An 18,487-nucleotide genomic window follows, 5' to 3' on the forward strand; every position below is an offset into this window, starting at 1 on the left:
CAAGGTATACCCCTCTTGACCCCCTAGGAATGTTGTTGGGGTTATTAAAGGGTCCCGTGGGGTAAATAAAAAAAAAATGATTTTTCACGGTAGAAGCGCTTCACGGGCCGCGAACTGGGCCGCAAACTGGTAGCGAAACGGGAATTCGCCATTTTGTGCTTCGTTTTAATTGTTTAGAGACAAAAATTATCGCCGCACATCGGCCACAATGCATGAATATCGCTGAAAAGTCAGCGATATTCATGCATTATCCAGCAAATGCTCTTAGCCATGTTATCCACCTTCCATTGGATAACATGGCTAAAAACTGCTCTGTGCGTGAGCTTTTTTTTTTTTTTTTGCTGCGTGACGTTTGTTAACGTTCGATTCGATGGAAATCAGGAAGTGTTGACCACCATTTTGTCACTGCGAGTAAATATTTTGTTATAAATGAATCCTTATTGATAAACATTGTCTGCGCCATCTTGCGTTTTTGTCCAATGCCACAATTTTGTCGTGCACGGCAGCCATTTTAGATGCCTTGACCAGGGCCACTCTCTGCACGCCGCCGATCCTCAGCATGGCTCCCCACCCTCGCAAGCATCTCCCCCACGCACTGGTCACCCCCGCTCTCTCTCTCATGCATGGGACATATACTTCCCCCCATCTGCGCTGCTCTTCTCTGAGAATCACACCCTGTGCCCGCCCGACACCTCCCTTTCACCCTATTCACTACCGCACCCTCTGACACTCCTCTTCCTCCGTGTCCGATTGTCCAGGCCGGACCTAGGCTATCACCTAGCCCTGCGGATGTAGTTTATGGCCCCAGCTGTAGAGTATCCAGACATGCCAACCCTCCCGATTCAGGCGTGAGACTACTGATTTCAGTGCTAGTCTTTCGCTTCCCGATTCCTGCAAGGAAAAACCCGGGGGCATATTACCAACAACTAGCGGTAATTTTTGTCTCTAACTTGTTTAGAGACAAAAATTATCGCCGCACTTCGGCGAATTTTATCGCACATAAACCTTGCTATTAGCAAGGTTTATCGCAAATGCGATAAAAAAACGGCCGCAATGCATGAATATCGTTGAAAAGTCAGCGATATTCATGCATTATCCAGCAAATGCTCTTAGCCATGTTATCCACTTCCCATTGAACAAGCGCATGGTCTTTTAAAGATTTGTGAAGTACTCGGGGTGGCGGTGTGTGTGTGCCCTCTTTCAGGAGCGGGCGGGGGGGCACTGCCAGCAATTTGCAGGCCAGGCAGTGTTCAACACGTGCATCACCCTTTCTCTGCCTGCTATTGCGCTCCATGCTTCGGAAAGGTAAGAAAAAGAACGTGCATTTGAGTTTGAAATGTCCGATCTTGTAGCAGTACACTTGCAAAGCCCACACATGACAATAACCCGATTCAAGGCCCCATTCACCCGATTTTTTAAACATATATAGCACTCCAACAAAGTTAGATTTTAAAACTTTATTAACATTTAAATATAACGAACGCAACAAAAACTGTAAATATATTTAACCATTTTTTGAAATTAACCAGAACTATAACGATAACAACAACAACAACAATAATATAACTTTTATGCCTAAATTACGCAAACATTTAGCTAATCTGCTAAAGGGGGGAGTCGCCATTTCATTACAATAATCAATAATGAAAAATCCACATCAATAGGGTTGCCCGTTTTCTCGATGCAGCACTATAGTGCAACATACACAGCACCTGGGGTGTCAAGAGTGAACAGGTCTTTCTTTGTTCCTTAAGATGTTATCTGTGTCAACCTCTTCCGAGAATGCTGATGCGTTAGGATTTCCTTGTGTTTCTTAATAGCATTGGTGTCTGTACACTTCTTTGTCAATTCTGTCAAGATGATAACTGCTTCATAAACAGACGATATCTTTGTTTAGTCATTAGTGTTAAGTGTGTCTGAAACTACAGTGCCCTTCTGTTTTTTTTCTTCAGGCTCTACAGAGTTTTGTGTGTTGTTCTTTTGAGCGACAATTATTCCAGAGGTTTCAGGTTCACTTGTTTTGTCCTGCAGTGAGTTAACAGCTTTAGAGAGTTCATGTTTATTTGCTATGTCCTGCTGTTCGTCAACTGCTTCAGAGACGTCAGCCTCATTTGTTATGTTTCAGTAGATCCTGGACCTGCCCGGCCGCGCCCAAAATGGCGCCGGTGTAAATGGGACTCGTAACTGCTTGTTGTGTACTGGTTGCCCAACCTTGATATCACGAGATACATATGCAGTTTTGAAGCACATGGCGGAGGCTTGTCTGCTGTAGTGGGGCGCCCCTTTATCGTTTCAGTCGCCATTCCGCCCGCTTTTGCTACACTGTGCCTTTTCCGCCATTCAGCTGTTTAGCGCCCGCTCTTACGGCTACAGCGTCTCGCTCACCATGTAGTTGCGTTGCTCCCACTCTTGCGGTGCAGCGATAGGCGGCTACCACAGGACTCTTAAAATGGCGGTCGGCTCTTCGGATTTGGGCCTGGTCCAGTAAAATGGCCCTGGGACACCTTGGAACTCGGACGCTTGTTTGCCAGGGCTTGGGTTCCATTCTCGAAAGCGTCCCCTCAGCCTTGAAGATTGTACAAAAGTCTTGGGGGCCGTCGACTCCCGCAGGCTTCCGGTGGGGAGCGGCTGCCATGATTGCTTGCGGAATGGCCACGACGGAGCTACAAGGTGGTGCTCTCATGGTGACGCCAGCTTCAGTCTGAAACATCCAGAAACAAGGTGGGGCTTTCATCGTTTGGGAAAAAAAATGTTTTAATCCAATGAAAAGTGTTATTTTTAGGTCACATGACCTAGTCTTACATAATTAGGAAAAGAAAAGTAAAATGAACCAATGAAAAGTTTTATTAACAAGTCACATGACCTGTTATGCTTACGTTACGCGCTGCGCGGCGCGCTCTGGATCGTTTCCGGGAAGCTGCGCCTTGCGCACCGGAGCACTTCCGGGTGCGCTAACGCGTCGCGTCATATGACGCATTACGCGACAATGCAGGTCCAGAATATAGTCAAAATGTCTCCACCAACCAGCGGTCGGAATACAACCGCTTTCAGCAGTCCAAAAAGTTCGGTCAAATCTTAAGAGCGGGAGCAACTCAACTACATGGTGAGCGAGACGTTGTAGTCGCAAGAGCGGGCGGTAAACAGCTGAATGGCGGAAGAGGCACAGAGTACCAAAAGCGGGCGGAATGGCAACTAAAACGGTAAAGGGGCGCCCCACGACAGCGTGTCTTCAGGTCAAACGGATTGTGGGACAAGGTCCAGAATGGAAGATTCTTCAAAAGGGAAAAAATTCCGCCGGACCCCGGGAGCCGGCCGCCTATGCCGGGGGCGATCTCAGGCCTCACCAGGGCAACACGACTTGGGGAGGGGGCAGGAGCCAAGCGCCCCCTCTCAGTCCGCGCCATCTCACCGCCCCTCGGGGGCCTCCGTCAAGCGGTTTAGGGAGGCACCGTATCACATTGTTTTCCAATGCAGTCAGGTCCACAAATGGACCCCACTTACTTTGAATAGTGAAGCTGCAGCAGGTGCAAATAAGGTTTAAACAGTGTTACAAGAGCTGCTTAGAACTCTGAAGTATGGCACTCAACAACCAGGACTTATGCCATTTATGTAAGGCAGTGACATGGAAGCAACTCAGGGACAAAAAGCATGAACGAACATTCACGTATGAAAATCTTATTTGGAGAAGGGGTAGAATCCAAACGCCCCCTGCCAGTTCGCGCCACTACACCGTATGTGGAAAATCTGAAGCCATCATTCTACAAACTCTCAACGCTTGTTATCAGTGCATGAGTTTCATGCTCGATCGATTGAGCTAGCCGGATCGGGCAATAAAAAGTATAAAATAGTTATGTAAATAGTTATTTAATAAAATGTTTTACTCTGTTTCTTTGCTGGTGTGTTGTGTATATTTATAATATTTGCATAGGGTTTGCCGTTATTTTGGGCGGTGTGGGTGGCGGAGTCGAGCTGTTTTGCAGCCCTCATGGTGTGGAGCTCAGTTCATTTCACTATTTTCGTATTTCTCATGAAGGGTTATTCCTAATGTTTGTATTTTACCGAGGTCAAAAAGAGATCGAATTAGTGGTCTACTGATTTTGCTCGATTACTTTTATTTTTTTACACGATTTTTCACTATCTGCAAAGACTAAACAGAGTATTGCGACTTTGTGCTTGTTTGTAAATAGAGAATGATCCAAAGAGAACCAATTGTAAAACAGTAAATGCTTGGATAATAATCAATCAAATGGAGAGACAAGCAGGTACGACGGATTACAACAGGGGTAAAGGTCTGCGTTAACTACCGTTCACTATCTGCAAAGAGAGATTACTACTAAGAGAAAAGAGGGGAGTGGGGGGGGGGGGCAGCGTTCAAAGCACATCAGCGTGCATAAACACGAAAACGTTTTTACCTATCACGTACTTGACATTTGACAGCTTTTGATATTTGCTATTAAAAAACCATTGAAATTCACAGAAAAAACCATAGGTTATAGTCCATATATAGTTAGGAATTTGCATTTACAAAACCTTGAAAATTCAATGAAAAAACCATTGGTTTTAGGCCATATATAGTTAGGGATTTGCATTTAGAAAACCTTATTTTACTCGCATAAAACCATTGAAATTCCATATATAGTTATAAGCGCTAACTATATATCGCGCACCCGCAATCCACTGCTGATGATGTCACATATTACATCATTCATGACATGGTTAGTGACATCACTGATGACATCACTGATGACATCTCAAATGACATCACTGATGACATCTCAAATGACATCACTGATGACATCACTGATAACATCTCATTTGACATGACTGATCACATCACTGATGATATCATTCATGTGATAATACCATGAACCTCTTCAGACTCTAATATAACCTTAGATACAATCAGTGTAAACAGACAGTCACTCATCCATGGAGTTACTCACACACCTAGTCAGTTATGCCAAAAATCAATCACACCTCCATTTTCTCAACTATACAGTTATACACACCTTACTTATTCAAACATATACTAACACATATTTACTTTACTCTCTTATACAATCTCTGATACATGTTCGCAATGATCCATACAGCCACTCACACATTCACTGGCTCTTATGCACAGTTATTTATAGATGTCAACTCTCACATGTACTGTGTTTTACATATGTACTTAATTTAACATGTAGCACTGAGATATCCATTCACTCACTAATACACTCATGCACAGTCAACCGCCCATACAGCTGTTTCCACATGAACTTTTGAATCTATACATATAGTGAATCAACTACTCACACATCTATGTACAGAGTCACACACCTCCCAGCCACCCATACACACACACTCAGTTTCCCATACAAATACTTGGACAACCAATCAATAACCCATACAGTTACTCATATAGCTACTGATCAACATATGCAGCAGTTTGTAGAACAACAGATATAATGATGCACAAATTAAAACAGTTTAGTCACTAACCCATGCACTCAGTGAGACACATTTAATCACTCACTCAATCAGTCAGTCATGCACCTAGTAAATCCTTCATCCAGACACTTATATATCCACTCATTCTTCAATATGTAAAACATATTTTAACTTTACAGAAACATACAGTCACTGGATGTTGTAATCAGTGATGTCATCAGTGATGTCATTTGAGATGTCATCAGTGATGTCATCAGTGATGTCACTAACCATGTCATGAATGATGTAATATGTGACATCATCAGCAGTGGATTGCGGGTGCGCGATATATAGTTAGCGCTTATAACTATATATGGAATTTCAATGGTTTTATGCGAGTAAAATAAGGTTTTCTAAATGCAAATCCCTAACTATATATGGCCTAAAACCAATGATTTTTTCATTGAATTTTCAAGGTTTTGTAAATGCAAATTCCTAACTATGTATGGACTATAACCTATGGTTTTTTCTGTGAATATATATATATATATATTACCTACTGGCTATCGCCAGTAGGTATATATAGTTAGGATTTATTCCCTATGGGATTTTTGAAAATTCTATGTCTAATAACTTTGGCGTTTGTGGACGGAAAATTTTCAGGAAAATGGCACATTTTGTTTCTGAGCAGCCCTTGAAAATTTGGGGGGGTTTCATCAAGGGGGGGCCGAGAAAAAAGGGGGGTCCCAAAACGCGTTTTCCCATGTTAATTTCCATAGGGCGGTTGGACTCACTTTTAGCTCGAACGGCTGAATGGATTTGCACGAAACTTGGCAAAATTGTAGGGACTGTTAGCCCGATGTGCCTTTGCTAGGTCTCAATATATGTGCTCCAGTAGTTTTTGAGAAATTAACGTTCAAAACAAGATATATATCTGTAACAGCGCTCCAGGCTGCGCTCCGGTTCGCTTACTTTTCGCGAAACGGAACTTTGCGTGCAGAAAGCTGATTGGCTCTCCGGTGTCTGTCAACATTCTAAACAGTCCGGAGCGGCCGCCATCTTATCTCTCGGTAGGATCGAGAGAGAAGAAGAGGTGAAAAACGAAGGGGGAATTTAATGAAAGGGGGCAAGGTATACCCTTCTTGACCCCCTAGGAATGTTGTTGGGGTTATTAAAGGGTCCCGTGGGGAAAATAAAAAAAAAAGATTTTTCACGGTAGAAGCGCTTCACGGGCCGCGAACTGGGCCGCAAACTGGTAGCGAAACGGGAATTCGCCATTTTGTGCTTCGTTTTAATTAAATTACTAGGTATAAGGGGGTGCGGGAGACGTATCCTAATCCCCTATGTTTCCTGAGGGTGGCTGAGGAGGCTCATATATGCGTGAGCTTTTTTTTTTTTTGCTGCGTGACGTCTGTTAACGTTCGATTCGATGGAAATCAGGAAGTGTTGACCGCCAATTTGTCACTGCGATAAAATATTTTGTTATAAATGAATCCTTATTGATAAACATTGTCTGCGCCATCTTGCCTTTTTTCCAATGGCACAATTTTGTCGTGCACGGCAGCCATTTTAGATGCCAGGCTGGTCCCAGGCTATCACCTACCCCTGCGGATGTAGTTTATGGCCCCAGCTGTAGAGAATACAGACATGCCAACCCTCCCGATTCAGGCGTGAGACTACTGATTTCAGTGCTAGTCTCCCGCCTCCCGATTTCTGCAAGCAAAAACCCGGGGGCATATTACCAACAACTAGCGATAATTTTTGTCTCTAACTTGTTTAGAGACAAAAATTATCGCCGCACATCGGCGATTTTTATCGCAGATAAACCTTGCTATTATCGCAGAAAAGTCCGCGATATTCATGTATTATCGAGCAAATGCTCTTAGCCATGTTATCCACCTCCCATTGGATAACATGGCTAAGAACTGCTCAGGTCAGGTGTTAGCTTTTGGAGATATTCGCGCTTAGCGCGAATATCTCCAAAAGTTGGTAATAGGAGATAGCGATGTTAGGGACTGTTTCCAGTCGCTAACATCTTGGCACGCCCACTTTGCATGTCATTAGTGATAAGTATCACTGACATGCAAAGCGGGGCCCAAGATGGTCGCTATCTCCTTTTAGCTGTCACTAACTGGTGTTAGCGACAGCTTGGTAATAGGGAGATAATTTTATCTCCGCTTACTTGGCTTTTAAAGCCAAAAAAGCGGAGATAAACCCCCTTGATAATATGCCCCATGATTCCTCGGGGGTTTCAGCTGACAGGGCTTGGTATTGTGTTACGTGGTAATTCTTCCAGGAAACGTCAGAGGGTCGATGCAGGGGTTCTAGAAGGGGTGATAAACCATTTAAGCCTCATGAACAAGCGCATGGTCTTTTAAAGATCTGTGAAGTACTCGGGGCGGCGGTGTGTGTGTGTCCTCTTTCAGGAGCGGGCGGGGGGGGGGGGGGGGGGGGAATGCCAGCAACTTCCAGGCTAGGCAGTGTTCAACACTTGCATCACCCTTTCTCTGCCTGCTATTGCGCTCCATGCTTCGGAAAGGTAAGAAAAAGAACGTGCATTTGAGTTTGAAATGTCCGATCCTGTAGCAGTACACTTGCAAAGCCCACACATGACAATAACCCGATTCAAGGCCCCATTCACCCGTTTTAAAAAAAATATATAACACTCCAACAAAGTAAGATTATAAAACTTTATTAACTTTTAAATATAATGAACGGAACAAAAACTGTAAAAACATTTAAACATTTTTCACCAAAAAAAGCAACAATGGTCAGAAGCTGTCTTTTGTGCGAATAGTCCCAAGGCAGCACAACGTGCTGAGTTCTGGACGGCACCCAGGTGATGTCGCCTGGGTGCCGCACTGGTTTTGGTATCCTACAATGCTGCTCCGAAAATTGGCGTGGGGCGTCCCGGGTGGTGCGGGGGGAGGCCTCGTCAGTAGCGGTCTGTTGTGCGAATAGTCCCAAGGCAGCAGAACGCGCTGAGATGTTGATGGCACCCAGGTGATGTCCAGTAAACTGCCGCACTGGTTTTGGTATCCTACAATGCTGCTCCGAAAATTGGCGTAGGGCGGCCCGGAGGGGGGGGGGGGGGGCCTGGGGGAGGCGGCGTGAACGGGCCTCCCCAGGTGGCGGCCATCCAGCTGAGTTGCGCCCGCTCTTGCGGCTACAGCGTCTCGCTCACCATGTTGTTGAGTTGCTCCCACTCTTGCAGTGCAGCGATAGGCGGCTGCCACATGACTCTTAAAATGGCGGACGGCTCTTCGGTTTTGGGCCTGGTCCACTAAAATGGCCCTGGGACACCTTGGAACTCGGACGCTTGCCTGCTAGGGCTTGGGCTCCATTCTCGAAAAGCGTCCCCTCAGCCGTGAAGATTCTACAAAAGTCTTGGGGGCCCTCGACTCCTGCAGGCTTCCGGTGGGGAGCGGCTGCCATGATTGCTCGCGGAATGACCACGACGGAGCCACGAGATGGTGGTGCTCTCATGCTGACGCCAGCTTCAGTCTGAATCATCCAGAAACAAGGTGGGGCTTTCATCGTTTGGGAAAAAAAAATGTTCTAAACCAATGAAAAGTGTTATTTTTAGGTCATATGACCAAGCCTTCCATCTTTAGGAAACCAAAAGTAAAATGAACCAATGAAAAGTTTTATAAACAAGTCACATGACCTGTTATGCGGCATAGGGCTACAAAAAGCGTAGAAAATCCGTTGGCACGTGAGGCGGCGTCAGTAGCGGACCGATGTGCGAATAGGCCGAAGGCAGCACAACGCGCCGAGATCCGGATGGCACCGAGGTGGTGTCCAGCAAATAACATAACATGTGTATTTGTAAAGCGCACGTTCACCCAGCGGTTTCTTGGCGCTGAATAACAGATGTTTATTGTTACCCAACTCAATGGTACTCATTTTATCGACCTCAGATGGATGAAAGGCTGAGTGGACCCGCCGGGATTTGAACCTGTGACCATGAGGTCGAACACAGGCCCCTGCAGTGGACGCATTAGTCCACTGAGCCACCAAATTGTCGCACTGGTGTGGCCATCCTACAATGCTGCGCCGAAAGACGGCGTGTCCAGCTGAGTTCCGGTCACTTTTGCGGTACAGTGACTCGAACGCGCCGAGATCCGGATGGCACCGAGGTGGTGTCTAGCAAGTTGCCGCACTGGTGTGGCCATCCTACAATGCTGCGCCGAAAGACGGCGTGACCAGCTGAGTTCCGGTCACTCTTGCGGTACAGTGACTCGAACGCTCCGAGATCCGGATGGCACCGAGGTGGTGTCCAGCAAGTTGCCGCACTGGTGTGGCCATCCTACAATGCTGCGCCGAAAGTCAGTGTGGGGTGCCCCGTTGGCTTATGAGGTGATGTCAGTAGTGGACCGATGTGTGAATAGGTCGGAACCAGCACAAGGCGCCCTGCACTGTTGAGCTTTTTTCAATGCCTGTTTTTTGTTGTTTCCCCTCCATCAAAAACAAAAAAAATATATAAAACTGTGCAAAAATACAAAAAAATGTTTAGAAAAGCAGTGCTTGTAAGACTGTCTGAAGCTCTTTTGCACCTGCTGCAGCTTCACTATTGCCCTGGTGTGGCCAAAGATCGCCCATGACATAGGCGGCCGGCTCCCGAGGTCCGGCGGAACTTTTTTCCTTTTCCTTTCTGCTTCTTGTTCCACAATCCGTTTCACCTGAAGACACGACCAGGTTCCTGAATGTGTGCAGGGGGACGCTATTGATTGAATGAAAATGGCGGCTTGACACAAAGCTGACTCAAGCGTTGCTGTGATGCTATACAGACAAAAATTGGTTTTCAGTTTGTACATTCTTCAGGATTTTTTTTTCCATCCAAGGCTGATTGAGAGTTTGTAGAAAAATGGCTTCAGATTTTCCACATATTACTCTTCAACATTCTTCCTAAATGTAACAATGTGAGACTCACTAGGAGAACGGCTGTTTATCTTTCCTTTCAAAATGCTGCCAACAATATTTTTTGAATGGAAGACACCATCTTGTAGCATAAAGGGCCGAAAGGGGTTCTGGTCTGGCCGATTGTTGGTGGAGATATTTTGACTATATCTTGGACCTGCCCGGCGTCGCCCAAAATGGCGCCGGTATAAATGGGACTCGTAACTCCTTGCCCGCAAATGTATATCTAGAAAATTTTATTGTAAGTGGCCCTGTCTTATTTTAATTACAAAATGTACGTCCACCGATTCCGCAACTGTTAGACACCTTAGTTCTTGCAACCTAATGGCCCGCTCGTTACGTTCCTCTACAGTGTAAATGTCTCCTCATCATATACGATTTCAGTTTGCTCCGTGGCCGGCCCACGTGGTTATAGGCCCGTATTTGTATACTGACATTTTCACAATAAAGGTTTTTAAAACAAAACACGGTAGTAGTATTTACATTGGTAAAGTTTTTACTTTTAGTCACTGTTTTCGAATCAGTAAAAGGCAAGTGAAATAAAGCAGTCCAATTACATGATGGATAAAAGGTATAATATGTAGGAACGCTTTAAAGATAAATGGTCAAGGGCAGTTGTGTTTTCCACTCCTGCAACATAAAGTGATCGATAAGAATCTGATAATCAGGCGTATCGGCGACTAAGACAGCAGGCCGAGTCTCTTTTACTCAACGGCTCCGTCATGGAACGAAGAAACGCCCTTTTTCTCGAAAAAGGAATATATTTTACTTGCAGGACAGTTGTAAATTTTCCGGGAAAGTACATTAGCCTGGAATATTATAACATATGTTTAAAAAAAAATAATGTTCGAAAACAATAAAAAGCGTAATTTTTAGGTCATATGACCAAGCTTTTCATCATTAAAATAACAAAAGTAAAATGAACCAATGAAAAGTTTTATTAACAAGTCACATGACCTGTTATGCTTACGTTACGCGCTGCGCGCCACGCCTCGGATCACTTCCGGGTGCGCTAACGCGGCGTGTCATATAACGCATTACGCGACAACGTAGGTCAAGAATATAGTCAAAATGTCTCCACCAACCAGCGTTCGGAACACAACCCCTTTCAGCAGTCCAAAAAGTTCTGTTAAATGACAACAGAGGGGACAGGCAACAAGAACCATCAGTCAAAGAGGGGAGGGCAAGTTCTTCTCTTCCGGGTCATGTTGGGGCGCTACCGGAACTGATCGAATTGGTAGTCTACAGTGTTTCTGGATGTTTCAGACTAAAGCTGGCGTCAGCATGAGAGCACTACCATCTCGTAGCTCCGTCGTGGCCATTCCACGAGCAGACATGGCAGCCGCTCCCCACTAGAAGCCTGCGGGAGTCGGGGGCCCCCAAGACTTTTGTAGAATCTTCACGGCTGAGGGGACGCTTTCGAGAATGGGACCCAAGCCCTATCAGGGAAGCGTCCGAGTTCAAAGGTGTCCCAGGGCCATTTTAGTGGACCAGGCCCAAAACCGAAGAGCCGGCCGCCATTTTGAGAGTCCTTTGGCAGCCGCCTATCGCTGCACCGCAAGAGCGGGAGCAACTTAACTACATGGTGATCGAGACACTGTAGTCGCAAGAGCGGGCGGTAAACAGCTGAATGGCGGAAGAGGCACAGTGTAGCAAAAGCGGGCGGAATGGCAACTAAAACGGTAAAGGGGCGCCCCACTACAGCGTGTCTTCAGGTCAAACGGATTGTGGGACAAAGTCCAGAATAGAAGAGTCATCAAAAGGCAAAAAGTTCCGCCGGACCCCGGGAGCCGGCCGCCTATGTCGGGGGCGATCTCAGGCTACACCAGTGCTATAAGACTTGGGGAGGGGGTCGGAGCCAAGCGTCTTCTCCGAGTCCGTGCCATCACACCGTCCCTCGGGGGCCTCCGTCAAGCGGTTTAGGGAGGTACCATATAACATTGTTTTCAAATGCAGTCAGGTCCACAAACGACCCTCACTTACTTTGAGAATAGTGAAGCTGCAGTAGGTGGAAATAAGCTTCAGACAGTCTTACAAGCACTGCTTTTGTAAACATTTTTTGATTTTTTTGTATTTTTGCACAGTTTTATATTTTTTTTTTGTTTTTGATGGAGGGGAAACAACAAAGCACAGGCATTGAAAAAGGCTCAAACTCAGAACTCTGAACTATGGCACCCAACATCCAGGACTTGCCATCCGGATCTTGGCGCCTTGTGCTGCTTCCGACCTATTCACACATCGGTCCACTACTGACATCATCTTATAAACCAACGTTATGTAAATAGTTATTTAATAAAATGTTTTACCCTGTTTCTTTGCTGGTGTGTTGTCTATATTTTTAATATTTGCATAGGGTTTGTCGTTATTTTGGGCGGGATGGGTGATGGAGCCGAGCTGTCTTGCAGCCCTCATGGTGTGGAGCTCAGTTCATCTCACTATTTTCGTATTTCTCATGAAGGGTTGTTTATAATATTTCTATTTTAGCGAGGTCAAAAAAAGATCCAATTAGTGGCCTACTGATTTTGCTCGATTACTTTTATTTTTTTACACGATTTTTCACGATCTGCAAAGACTAAACAGAGTATTGCGACTTTGTGCTTGTTTGTAAATAGAGAATGAACCAAAGAGAATCAATTGTAAAACAGTAAATGCTTGGATAATAATCAATCAAATGGAGAGACAAGCAGGCAGGACGGATTACAACGGGGGTAAAGGCCTGCGTTAACTACTCTTCACTATCTGCAAAGAGAGAGTACTACTAAGAGAAAAGAGGGGAGGGGGGCAGCGTTCAAAGCACATCAGCGTGCATAAACACGAAAAAGTTTTTATCTATCACGTACTTGACATTTTAAAGCTTTTCATATTTGCTATTAAAAAACCATTGAAATTCACTGAAAAAACCATAGGTTATAGTCGATATATAGTTAGGAATTTGCATTTACAAAACCTTGAAAATTCAATGAAAAAACCATTGGTTTTAGGCCATATATAGTTAGGGATTTGCATTTACAAAACCTTATTTTACTCGCATAAAACCATTGAAATTCCATATATAGTTAGATGCGCTAACTATATATCGCGCACCCGCAATCCACTGCTGATGATGTCACATATTACAACATTCATGACATGGTCAGTAAATGACATGGTCATGACATGGTCAGTAAATGCAAATTCCTAACTATATATCGACTATAACCTATGGTTTTTTCAGTGAATATATATATATATATATATATATATATATATATATTTTGCTTTTTGTTTTTTCACTAAAAAAACCATCAGTGATGTCATGAGTGATGTCACTGACCATGTCATGAGTGATGTAGTATGTGACGTCATTAGCAGTGCATTGCGGGCGCGAGTTATAGTTAGCTGAACTAACTATAACGGGGGAATTTCAATGGTTTTGGATGAGTGAAATGCCCAGCTAACTATAACAAGTGTGAAACCTATGTTTTTTTCAATGAATTTCTAAAGGTTTTTTAAATGCTAATTCCTAACTATAACCTGGCTGAAACCTATGGTTTTTTCAGTGAATTTCAAAGGTTTTGTAAATGATAATTTTTAAATGTATTAATTGTTATATTTTTTATACTGATTTACTACATTATTTTAAATTATTTGCTTTTAGATATTTTATTTTTTAAATTACATTACATATTTTTTAAATAATTTGAAAAATATATATTTTTTAAAATATTGAAATTGTAATATTCTTATTTTATTTAATATATTTTTTAATTTATATATATTTTATATATCAGGCAATGCCATCCTATGTAAGGAAATTCAAGTTACTGGTAAGTACAGTTAAAATTTACTTTTCAGGAATAGTAGTGAGCTGAAAGGGTCATGGCCTCATTACACCTCTCTGCAACGCAGCCCCCGGGTGTGTTGCAGAGGGGGAACTAATTCCCCTTGCATAATGGGGGTCCCTGGGGGCCAACTAGCCCACCAGGAATCTCCAGTATTCGCCAGGGAACTGCATTGCAGAGAGGTGTAATGAAGCCACGCCCCTTTTTACACCTCTCTGCAATGCAGCCCCCTGGTGCTTTTTCAGAGGGGGAACTAATTCCCCTTGCATACTGGGGGTCCCTGGGGGCCAACTAGCCCACTAGGAGCCTCCAGTATGTGCCAGGGGGCTGCGTTGCTTTGCCCCGGGTGGCGGTCCCCGGGGCAGTGTTGGGGGGATCGGGCCCCCCACACTTCTTTTTCACTATGCCCCCGTGATTTGGTCCCCACGGGGGGTAATTTGAAAAAAAGCAGACCAGGTTTTTTATCCGCGAGGTACACCTACGTACTTGTACGTACGCGTACCTCACGGTTTTTTGAAAAACAAATAAAAAAAATTGAGTGCCTTGGGGGTCCTTGTGAGACCACCTGAGCAGGCCTAGGAGGTCAGGGTGTTTCTACCCTTCCCCCTTTTTGTGTTCTACACGTTTCTTCTTCTGCTTTCTAGTGCCTCGGTCTACCAAGCACAAGATGGCTGCCAACACTTCCTGGTTTGGAGTATTGACAGCCAATGAGCCTGCAGCTCGTGCTCGGAAAGGTACGCGTACTGTACGCGTACCGTATGTCATCTATAGATATATCTACGATTTTACTTTTGATTTTCTCAGGAACTACTGAATGGATTTACACCATTTAACAAAAAGCGTGATCTGCGAACAGAACTCTACCTTTTTCCCAAATTTGGCATAATTCCGTTCAGCCGCTCGGGCTGTAGCCCGGGCTAAAGGTCCTAAGGAAAATTGCATGGGGAAAATATGCTTTGGGACCCCCCTTTTTTCTAGGCCCCTGCTTCACGAATCACCCCAAAACTTTCAGGGAAGGAGCGGAGCGGAGCAAGCCATTTTCTTGAAGAAATTTGCGAAGATTCGTCCACCGGCGCCAAAGTTATTCCAAATAGAATGTTGTGGATTTCCTATGGAAACTAGGCCCTAACTATAACTACCTACTGGCTACCGCCAGTAGGTAATATATAGTCACATGGCCAATAGGGACATTGTCAACATCACTAAGTTAGCATGAGCCCTGCATCCATGATGCGGCTTTTTCACACGTTACTACATGGCTTTCTTTTTTTAAATACTCTGTTTATCCCTTTCACATGAGAACTGTCTGCTGTGATTGTTCCCTGCCTGTACCTGGAGTTTAGTCTGAACATTGTGAGCAAGGTCGATAAACAATGACCCTTGTTATTCTGTTCTAGTCCCGCCCTAGCACCTAGACAAAACATACTAATGCAGCTGCGGCTGCAGATTCGTACTTTGATATTATGGTGATACATGCTGAGGTAACACACACTTGGAGAGGGACCTTTCCAGGCAGAAGAGCAACACGCATCTACCATGTAGAAATACCATCTATAGTCTAAGGTATAGGGTTTGCTGACAAAACCCAGAGATCTTCTAATATATAATAATACTTTTTCTTCCTAAGGGGAGGGAGGTTAGGCACTATAGTCCTTTCTCCATTGTCTTTATATGATGACATCTCCCTTTATGATATATGGCCTAGCTGCAATTCTCACTATATCAGTGTTATGCGCTTTTCTGCTTGTTGTGGCATGTATACTGCATGTTAGAGCACAATAGTTAAAATAAACATTTTAAACTATATTCGTGAATTGGTCGGTTCTTATTTGGACAAGTATGAGAGTGTGAGTGAAAAGCTGTGTCTTGTTACCACGATTCCTGAGAGATCCGGGAGTGTTGTGTTCTGGGGTGTCAAATAATTTGCTTTTTCGTGAGTGTGTAGGAGAGTGAATAAGACACTATAGCTAGTCGGTCCTGGGCTCATGGGTACTAAGGTGGTGGGAAGGCTTAGCCCCTATAACCTGAGGTCCAATAATCCTGCACATAGTTCTGTGTATGTGCAGAATCCCTGCAACATGGCACCACCAAAGCTTGGTCTGGTACTTATTCACAGGACCCCTGAGTAGTGCTTGTGCTTGTCCATAATACCCTCTCACCGGTTTCGGAGACATCCGTGGTGTGAGGGGTTTGTCTCCTATATTCAAATTTTTATAGATTGTTAAAGCTTGAATTTTAAATGGTTACGTTTTGTTTCTTCTAGACCTTGTATTGCGCTACTGTTTTCCTTTCTTACTTACCAGTGTCTATAATGGTGATTAACATTGCTACACCTAACCGGCCGGCAGTTACGGTTCATTTGACTCAACATGGTGTCCCTGTTGCGGATCCGATTTTATATTTCTGGTTGAGGCAGATGCTGCTTTTCGCTTCGAAGTATTTTACTGTTGGGTTAAATTTCCTGCTGTTGATGGAACCAATCAATTCTTTCATAAATATGAACGTGGTGCGGTTCCACAAGTTCATCTTCTATATTGTTTACTTGAAGTTCTGTTGTCAGCTTGGGAGTATTCCATATGGTTTAATGGCGCCCTTCCACCCTCATTCAGTGGTCCGTCTCTGCCCATTGTCGGTCGATGGGGCCATATGGCCCATTTTGGTGGGATTAACTCCCCATCCAAATTATCTTGGAGTTACAATCATAGAGCTACATGCGTTACACAAGTCTTTAATTCATATCCACAAAAGTGTCATTCAATATATGTCTCGTAATATACCGGCCGCACTGGCTGGTGCTGCTCAGCCAGGGCATGGTGGTAGCATGGTTATTAGTCCTATCATGATTACCTCAGTGATGGGGAAGCGTCCTCAGAATAAGGTTCATATATCTTTCTGGTTGGACGAAAAAATTGGACTCGTAAAGCCATGAAAACTGAATGACTAACTGGTACGAGCGAACCATTATCAAAAGTATAATTACTGTATACATTCATGCAAATCGTGTTTAAACAATAAAAATGCACATCCTCAAACTATAGATTATCACACAAGCCTGTGTGTACTATTTCTGTTATTTACTGAAAACATATTCATTTAAACACGCCTTTCCCTTCAGTTTCTCTTTTGCTGTGGACTTGTAACCACCTCTTGCAACTGAGATAGGGAATATCGGTCTTTGATATTTGAAACTATCGAGAATTACAGCACTGCGGCCAAAAGGTATAGCAGAAATGGTGTATGAAGCCTTTAAAAGATTGATTGATAATATCATTATAATGGAATCTGTTATTTCTTGTATACGCCTTGATCTGTGGACTGGGTGGGAGGTAAAGGTCCTGGAGTTAAATTGAACAAGAATGGGGTTTTTTTGTAGGTTTTTTGCTGGAAAATGTTGATACCCATTTCCTCGTAGAATTACTGGGTTGCTCTTTTTTGTAGTGATTTAGCAAACAATGAAAAAGTATATACTGCGAGTTATATTCACCACTTAATTTGTGCAGTTGTTTTCTAGTTGCAGGTAGCTGCTGTCCTTTTTGGGGACCAAAACGTAATTTTCACACTGGTGTTTCATACAGAGTGAGAGAGTGAAGGAGAAAAAGGAAAAAAGGAGGGAAAGAAGGGAAAATGGGGACATCAAGGAAGAATACAGCCTGCAAGTGTGAGATAGCGAGACAGGAGATAAACGGTGGTGGATGAGAGAGACAACTCTGAAGGTATACATAATGTTCTAATTTAATGATTGGAAACATTCTACAAATTGTGTATGGTGTGCAGCAGGGCCTGGTACTGTTGATATATAACTATAAGATAACCCAATGTATCCAAGTTTTCTATGCTTGCCCACTGATCTCTTCATCATTTCTTAGGGATTCCTCTTCAGTGTAGCCTACTCTTCTCTTTGTGTAACTCTCAATTGATCAAGTCGTGTCTTGCCACCATTTTGCTTCATATGATTCTCAGAAGTATCAAATGTTTCTAACCTCTAATTATGCTATAGTTGATTCTCAGGGAAAGCCAAAGTCTCTCACTTCTCTACTCTTATTTTCTGCAAATATTACAGCACAAGTCCCATCAATTCTAACTGTACTTTTTGAAACCTTCATATCTCTCTTCGATCTGCCCTGATACCCTCCACATATACAAGATCTACATTTCCTCTCACCTCCAGCGCAGATGCTGTACTGCTTTCCTCAGCTTTCCACAACTGCAATTCTTCCATTTTCTCACTCATTTTCTTCTTGTGGATGCTGAGTGTTCTCTAAAATAAACCAACAATGAAGAATACAGATGAGCAGGGGTTTGTAGGGCGATGTCCACAATGTGCCATCATTAAA

At 43.8% G+C, this 18,487-nt stretch overlaps 1 protein-coding gene across 1 annotated transcript in view; it reads right to left on the bottom strand.

Annotated features, from left to right (window-relative positions):
* Nucleotides 1-18,487, bottom strand: part of LOC147717712 (E3 ubiquitin-protein ligase TRIM39-like) — a 723,224-nt gene that overhangs the window by 667,135 nt on the left and 37,602 nt on the right. Inside the window, exon 2 of the mRNA XM_086920555.1 lies at nucleotides 18,316-18,411. Within this exon, the coding sequence (XP_086776681.1) occupies nucleotides 18,316-18,411 (96 nt within the window). The remainder of the gene's footprint in view (nucleotides 1-18,315; nucleotides 18,412-18,487) is intronic.

This window comes from Lissotriton vulgaris, chromosome 5 (assembly GCF_964263255.1).
Source record: "Lissotriton vulgaris chromosome 5, aLisVul1.2, whole genome shotgun sequence".
Classification (NCBI taxonomy): Eukaryota; Metazoa; Chordata; class Amphibia; order Caudata; family Salamandridae; genus Lissotriton; species Lissotriton vulgaris.